The sequence below is a fragment of the Lampris incognitus genome, chromosome 12, assembly GCF_029633865.1.
Source record: "Lampris incognitus isolate fLamInc1 chromosome 12, fLamInc1.hap2, whole genome shotgun sequence".
In the NCBI taxonomy this organism is placed as follows: domain Eukaryota; kingdom Metazoa; phylum Chordata; class Actinopteri; order Lampriformes; family Lampridae; genus Lampris; species Lampris incognitus.
The window spans coordinates 50797816-50806623 of NC_079222.1; the positions used below are offsets into that span (position 1 = coordinate 50797816).

Genomic DNA, 8808 nt, shown 5'->3' on the forward strand with positions numbered 1-8808 from the left:
TGTAGATGTAGATACATGTAGATGTAGATATATGTAGATGTAGATACATGTAGATGTAAACGTGGATAGATGTAGCTGTAGTTATTTGTATATGAAGATACATGTAGATGTACATACATGTAGATGTATCTAGATGTAGATGTGGATGTATCTAGATGTAGATGTAGATACATGTAGATGTAAATGCAGATAGATGTAGATGTAAATGTAGTTATTTGTATATGTACATACATGTAGATGTAGATATATGTAGATGTAGATGTATATGTAGATACATGCAGATGTAGATAGTATATGTAGATATACTATGTAGATGTAGCTGTAGATACATGCAGATGTAGATAGTATATGTAGATATACTATGTAGATGTAGCTGTAGATACATGTAGATGTAGATATATGTAGATGTACATGTAGATACATGTAGATGTACTATATATAGATGTAAATGTAGATACATGTAGATGTAGTTATTTGTATATGTAGATACATGTAGATGTACATGCATGTACATGTAGATATATGTAGATGTAGATACATGTAGATGTACATACATGTACATGTAGATATATGTAGATGTAGATACATACATGTAGATAGATGTAGATGTAGATGTAGATACATGTAGATGTAAATGAAGATAGATGTAGATGTAGATGTAGATACATGTAGATGTAGATATATGTAGATGTACATGTAGATACATGTAGATGTAGATATATGTAGATGTACATGTAGATACATGTAGATGTAGTTATTTGTATATGTAGATACATGTAGATGTACATACATGTACATGTAGATATATGTAGATGTAGATACATACATGTAGATACATGTAGATGTAGATGTAGATACATGTAGATGTAAATGTAGATAGATGTAGATGTAGTTACTTGTATATGTATATACATACATGTAGATGTAGATATATGTAGATGTAGATGTAAATACATGTAGATGTAAATGAAGATAGATGTAGATGTAGTTATATGTAGATACATGTAGATGTACATACATGTACATGTAGATATATGTAGATGTAGATGTAGCTGTAGCTGTAGATGTAGATGTAGATGTAGATTAGACAAATCAAGAAGGACGACGCTACTGAAGACCTCTTTGGAACTGATTTCAGACCCAAATCGCTCAACAGTGAGCTGGAATCTGCGCGAGAGACCTGGATGGGATTCGGTCTGGCATGAAGTTGCGCCACCGCATCTGCACGGCAGCGCTTCTGTCCACGGGGCTCTGTACTGCACGCGACAGGGAGGACAACCAATGGCTGATCAGCGTCTCTTCTTCACGGAGCACGCCAGAAGAATGACAGCAAGCGTCACCGGAGTCCCAACTTCACCTGCCCGCTTGCCACTCCGGGGAAGTTACCCGACCTCCTTAGACCGCGTGGCGCTCTCGCGGAGCCTCTATCTAGCGGCAGGATCCGGTTTCATGGCGCAACATGAGGTTCCTTTAATTAAAAGCAACTGAGAGCATTGGTGACTTATAAAATATCCAGAAAAAGCCCCGAGCGCATGGAAAACTGCGAAGCCTCCGGGTTCTCACGCCGTGTGGAATTTCTCAATTAGCGCACTGGGCTGTTGGAGCTGAGGCGGCCCGGCGCCGCCTGATTGGCCGGTCCCGCAGTGGGCTTGTCCCGCTCCACACCGACCCCGCATAAATACTGCGGAGGAGCGACTACCGAGGACAACCGAGAGGGAAGGCACCAACTGCGGAAGCGTCGTCTGCGTCTTGGGACAACATGTTGGCAAAGCTCACTGTGATGGCTCTGGTGGTGCTGGGCGCCGCCGGGTTCGACTTGGTGCCGGAGGAGACGGCGCCCCGCCGGGCGCGCTTCTCCAACAACAGCCCGTGTGAGTGGCGTCTTGCTCGATGCTTTCCTCCTCAGTAGTTGTTGGCTATTTCAGGCAGTTTACCGACCGCACATAGCCTCCTTGGCACACTTCTCTTGTTGTAGTTTTAACCTCTGCATGCATACGCAGGAGTCCTGCACGCGTCTTTTTGCAGCGCACCCGTCCCCAGACCCGGTCCCGCCACCTGTGACACTGTGTTTTGTGTTGTGTTGTGTGCGCAGCGGACGTCGCCAAGTGTTTAAACGGCGCCGTGGCCGTGGGCTGCGGAGTGTTCGCGTGTCTGGAGAACTCCACCTGCGACACCGACGGCATGCACGACATCTGCCAGCTCTTCCTGCACACCGCGGCCACCTTCAACACCCAGGTACACCGCGCTGCCCCTGACCGGCTAGCCCGCCCTTTGCCTTTGCGCCACTTGCCCCCTTGATTAGACGCTCCACCCAATCCGTGTGTTTTTGCGCAGGGTAAAACGTTCGTGAAGGAAAGCCTGCGCTGCATTGCCCAGGGAGTCACCTCGAAAGTCTTCCAGACCATAAGGCGCTGCAACGTCTTCCAGAGGATGATCGCTGAGGTGCACATACAAGCGTGCGCACGCGCACGCACACGCACACGCACACACTCAAGCATGTGCACGATCCTTTTCCATGTTCGGTTCCATGTTCTAACGGGTTCTGTTAGAACACAGAAACATGTTCTAACATGGAACGGAACATGGAACAGAACATTTTTCTATGTTCTAACAGGTTCTGTTAGAACACAGAAACACGTTCTAACATGGAATGGAAAGTGTTTCCATATTCTAACACGTTTTGTTAGAACACAGAAACACGTTCCAACATGGAATGGAACATGTTTCCATATTCTAACAGGTTCTGTTAGAATAAAGAAACATGTTCTAACATGGAATGGAACATGTTTCCATGTTCTAACAGGTTCTGTTAGAACACAGAAACATGTTCTAACATGGAACGGAACATGGAACAGAACATGTTTCTATGTTCTAACAGGTTCTGTTAGAACACGGAAACATGTTCTAACATGGAACAGAACATGTTTCCATGTTCTAACAGGTTCTGTTAGAACACAGAAACATGTTCTAACATGGAACGAAACGTTGTAACATAACCTGTTAGAACACATGGAAACATGTTGCAACATGGAACAGTCTAACAGAACCTGTTTGTCATGTCCATGTTCTAACATGGAACAGAACATGTTTCTATGTTCTAACAGAACCTGTTAGAATATGGATACATGTTGTAACAGAACCTGTTAGAACACATGGAAACATGTTCCAGCATGGAACAGTCTAACAGAACCTGTTTGTCATGTCCATGTTCTAACATGGAACAGAACATGTTTCTATGTTCTAACAGAACCTGTTAGAATATGGATACATGTTGTAACAGAACCTGTTAGAACACATGGAAACATGTTCCAGCATGGAACAGTCTAACAGAACCTGTTTGTCATGTCCATGTTCTAACATGGAACAGAACATGTTTCTATGTTCTAACAGAACCTGTTAGAATATGGATACATGTTGTAACAGAACCTGTTAGAACACATGGAAACATTTTCCAGCATGGAACAGTCTAACAGAACCTGTTTGTCATGTCCATGTTCTAACATGGAACAGAACATGTTTCTATGTTCTAACAGAACCTGTTAGAATATGGATACATGTTGTAACAGAACCTGTTAGAACACATGGAAACATGTTCCAGCATGGAACAGTCTAACAGAACCTGTTTGTCATGTCCATGTTCCAACATGGAACAGAACATGTTTCTGTGTTCTAACAGGTTCTGTTAGAACACAGAAACATGTTCTAACATGGAATGGAACATGTTTCTATGTTCTACCAGAAGCGGCTTGTCATGGTAGACCGTGTTCCGTGTTCTAACGTGTCGGTCTTGTGCAGGTCCAGGAAGAGTGTTACAGCAGCCTGGATATCTGCACCGTGGCTCGCACCAACCCTGACGCCATAGGAGAGGTGGTGCAGGTGCCGGCTCACTTCCCTAACAGGTAAACACACGTTCCACGCCCCTGTTGCTCTGCAGCCGGATGCCGGGACATTCCCGGCGTCTCTGCGGTGTGGCCCAGACAGCTTCGGCCTCGACACGGCATCACAGAACCAAACACCATACGATCTGTTTTGTTTCTACGGCGGAATAGATGAGCGGGGCTGTTTGCAGTACTTCCCCGGAGACGAAACACAAGAACACTTGTATCGGGTTTAAGCGCAGGCCTTCCTGAGCTTCCCAGCACAAACATCTGCCCCCTTCTTAGAATAACGTGGAGAAATGAAAGGAATACCTCCACTTCATTATCGTTCAACATGGATTCAATCAGCGCTGCTTTGGCGAGTTCCTGCAAAGTGCTTTTATTGGCTCTTTAAAATGGGTTTTTTTTTTAACATCCTTGCAGTTTCAGTTGTGGCACAATTTCAGTCCATGACATGGACCTACCATAAACAGACCTTTCAAAAACAGTTACTAAATCAAAGTCCAAATATTCATAATGTGGCTGTACTTTAAACCATCAGCACTCGGTGTACCTGGCTACACTGTCAATTCTGAAAGTTCAGCTTACTTTAAAAAAGAGAGGAACCTGATTACACTTGGGAAAGGTAAGTACATGAACTTAATTGGGTCAAGTTCACTTCACTTTTACAATTTGCAGCGATATGTGTAACATGTGGCGGCACGGTGGCGCAGTGGTTAGAGCGGTCGCCTCACTGCAAGAAGGTCCTGGGTTCGAGCCCCGGGGTGGTCCGACCTTGGGGGTCGTCCCGGGTCGTCCTCTGTGTGGAGTTTGCATGTTCTCCCCGTGTCTGTGTGGGTTTCCTCCCACAGTCCAAACACATGTAGATCAGGTGGATCGGCCGTACTAACTTGTCCCTAGGTATGAGTGTGTGTGTGTGTGTGTGTGTGTGTGTGGGGGGGGGGGGGTGATGGTCTGGCGGCCTGTCCAGGGTGTCCCCCCACCCTCTGCCTATTGACTGCTGGGATAGGCTCCAGCATCCCCGTGACCCTGAGAGCAGGACAAGCGGTTTGGATGGTGGATGGATGGACGTGTAACATGTAAATATGCAATAGATGCATGGTGTCAGTGTTTCTGAGGTGTGTGTGTGTGTGTGTGTGTGTGTGTGTGTGTGTGTGTGTGTGTGTGTGTGTGTGTGTGTGTGTGTGTGCGTGGCTCCTCAGGTACTACAGCACGCTGCTGCAGTCTCTGCTGGCCTGTGACGAGCAGACGGTGGCGGCCGTCAGGGCTGGCCTGATCTCCAGGCTGGGCCCAGACCTGGAGACCTTCTTTCAGCTCCTTCAGAACAAGCCGTGTGTTACCGACTCCAACGCTGCGGCGCACGACAACCCTGCCAGCTGGAGGAACATGCCGGTCTTCAACATCCAGCCCAGCTTCAGAGGCAGAGACCCCACACACTTGTTTGCCAGAAAGCGATCTGTTGATGACAAGGAGAAAGAGTATGAGGGGCAGAAGTAGACACACATATACAAGTTTCAACACAATTCACACACACACGCACACACACACACTCTTCCATATCTGACTTGTGTTTTCGCCACCAGCACATAAACTTGCATGCAGTTTTGAATAGTACCGCTCTACTGACCTACACCCACGCACACCGCCACAGAAACACACACTGCGTCACGCCACTCAGATTAGTCACATGATTACACATCCGAATAATGACTTAGATGGTGATTTTAGGGGATACTTACTGTTTAGATATTACTATGTGGACTTATACTTGATGAGGTGTAATGGGGAACCATGCATGTGACACGTCATCGCTCACCGCCACCCAGCCGAGCAGTCCGTGACGCTCCGGGCCGTCCAGCGCTCATCCCGCCGAGTCCGTCTCCTCATCCGGTGTTAATTTATGAGGCGGTCATGCTGGTGTGACGTGTAGTGTGAGGTTGCAGAGTCGTGCAGCCCATGCCGCTGCTCCTGGAGGATGCTGCCGTGCTGGTCACGGCCTCCGAGGCGCCGCTGGCGAAGCCGCTGCCTTCCCGTCGCTGTCAGACTCTACGTCACAGACTCTACGTCACTGCACAGGACTTGAGTAGTTGTATTTTTTTACATGTTCGACGCGAGTTTACCGTGTCAGGAGGTGGGGGTGCATGATTTCAAATCTGATGAGACGGAAACCAAAGTAGAAGTCTGGTACTCTGCTACGGAGGTTGTTTGTGTTAGAAATAAATGAAGTTCTGTAGTTGATTCTGGCTGATGGGGCTTTGTTTAGTGATATTAACTGATTTTGTTTTGTTTACAATATATGATTAAAATAATGAGCAAATGCCCAAGAGAGTTTACTTTGACACATATGTCTGTAAAAACAAGCAAAAACAAACCAGATCTTCATGAATAACAAGATCGATCATTTCACTGCACACTGATAAAGATGGAATATAAGCGGAAGAACCAGAGGAAGAACAAGCTGAGCAAAGACCTCCGCCTTCTGCTGGTGGAGAGCTGCTCAATACAGACAGGCCAGTGGACTGAGATGTGAACACCAGCATGGAACCAGGTTATGATGGGAACGGCTCATGGACCACTAGTCAGAATCAGAAATCAGACACACTTTATTTGTAAAGCAACGTGTTTCCCCCAGCCCACAGCAGTGCAACACAGGCAAAAACATGTATCCAAAAACTACAAGACCTACAAGAACACATATATCCTATCTAAACTAAAAATAAAACACCTTCCAGGAGAACGAACGCCAGCCAGGATGACTGTCGGAACTGCCTGTCTGCATGGGCTAGCAGTTAGCTTAGCCTGCCGTGCTTCGGCTTCCTGTCAGACCACCCTCGGTGTTTCCTCTTCGGGTGCAGCTCTGGTCAAGGCCGTCGTCCTTGGGCCCACAGGACGCAGCAGACCAAGCTCCCTCATTTGATCCAGCACCAGCTCTCCCAGCCAGACACCTTTGACACACCTCCCAGACACTAAAAACAAGATCAAGGCTAGGTGAGGCCGCTGCCAGACCGCCCTCGGTGTTATGGGAACTATCGGTCTGCATGGGCTAGCAGTTAGCTTAGCCTGCCCCGCTTCCGCGTCCTGTCAGACCGCCCTCGGTGTTATGGGAACTATCGGTCTGCATGGGCTAGCAGTTAGCTTAGCCTGCCCCGCTTCCACATCCTGTCAGACCGCCCTCGGTGTTATGGGAACTATCGGTCTGCATGGGCTAGCAGTTAGCTTAGCCTGCCCCGCTTCCGCGTCCTGTCAGACCGCCCTCGGTGTTATGGGAACTATCGGTCTGCATGGGCTAGCAGTTAGCTTAGCCTGCCCCGCTTCCACATCCTGTCAGACCGCCCTCGGTGTTATGGGAACTATCGGTCTGCATGGGCTAGCAGTTAGCTTAGCCTGCCCCGCTTCCGCGTCCTGTCAGACCGCCCTCGGTGTTATGGGAACTATCGGTCTGCATGGGCTAGCAGTTAGCTTAGCCTGCCCCGCTTCCACATCCTGTCAGACCGCCCTCGGCGTTTCCTCTTCGGGCACAGCTCCAGGCAGGACCATGATCCCTGGGCCCACAGGACCCAGCTGACCAAGCTCTCTCAGCCATCAAATTAAGACAAACTTAGACGCAGACGTGGACAAAGACACTACATGGACAGTACTGGGTGAGGCCGTTGCAAACGTGAATTTCCGCAGCCATCTTCCCACTCCGGGAAGGAGTCATGTTGAGGCTGCGGCCACCACCTAGCTCTTATTCGATGCTAGGCATACCTCCTAAAATGTGTTTCTAACGGTTAAATTTGGTTGATTTTCCTTACCTTGGAAACAGTTTTTCGGAAACTGACTAATACACCATTATCCCTGGTGTTAAAGGATACAGCACTGTGATAAGAATGATGCCTTGCATTACACTATGTGAAAAAACGAGGGGAGAATTCGTCCTCTTGTGATTTGAAACGGAGGTTAAACACTCGTGCATAGTTTTATGAAGACATCATGTGATAACAGATGTTTGCTAATTGTGCTTGAATGTCAGCTTCAATTAAATCAGCTTTTAATTTAGGGTCGAAAAATACTGTTGAAATAGCCTACTTGTGAAATTAAGCCTCTCCAAGTCTGAGGCCATGGTTCTCTACCGGAAAATGGTGGATTGCTCCCTCCAGGTTTGGGATGAGTTGTTGCCTCAAGTGAAGGGTCTTGTTCACGAGTGAGGGTAGGATTGGTGCAGCATCAGCAGTAATATGGACATTGTACCGGACCATTGTGGTGAAGAGGGAGCTGAGCTGGAAGGCAAAACTCTCAATTTACTAGTCAATCTTCATTCCAACCCTCACCTATAGTCATGAGCTTTGGGTAGTGACCGAAAGGGTGAGATCATGGATACTGAAATGCGTTTCCTCCATATGGTGTCTGGGCTCAGCCTTAGAGATAGGGTGAGGAGCTCGGACATCCGGAGGGAGCACGGAGTAGAGCTGCTGCTCCTTCGGGTCAAAAGGAGCCAGTTGAGGTGGTGATGGCATCTGATTAGGATGCCTCCAGGACGCCTTCCTTTGGAGGTTTTCCGGGCACGTCCAGCTGGCAGGACACCCTGGGGTAGACCCAGAACTCGCTGGAGGGGCTGCATGTCCAATCTGACCTGGGAACTTCTTGGGATCCCCCAGGAGGAGCTGGAGGATGTTACTGGGGAGAGGGATGTCTGAAGTGCCCTACTTAGCTTGCTGCCACTGTGACCCGACCCCGAAAAAACGGCTGATGATGAGATGAGATGAGATGAGATGAGATGAGATGAGATGAGATGAGATGAGATGAGATGAGATGAGATGCAATCACAGCATTGTAAGATGGCGAAAGATGTCCAGATGAACTGATTCAACCCTTTGTGATTTTCTTACCTGGATTATTAAGCATGCGTAAAGACAGTACTAATAATAGTTAAGGACTATAATAGTAATGG

General features: G+C 47.5%; 1 protein-coding gene across 1 annotated transcript; it reads left to right on the forward strand.

Annotated features, from left to right (window-relative positions):
* The first annotated feature begins 1759 nt into the window (after positions 1 to 1759).
* stc1l (stanniocalcin 1, like) lies at positions 1760 to 5375 on the forward strand. The gene is made up of 5 exons (XM_056290485.1): positions 1760 to 1871; positions 2093 to 2235; positions 2335 to 2442; positions 3796 to 3899; positions 5081 to 5375. The coding sequence occupies exons 1-5, from the start codon at positions 1760 to 1762 to the stop codon at positions 5373 to 5375; spliced, it is 762 nt and encodes a 253-aa protein (XP_056146460.1).
* Positions 5376 to 8808: the final 3433 nt, after the last annotated feature.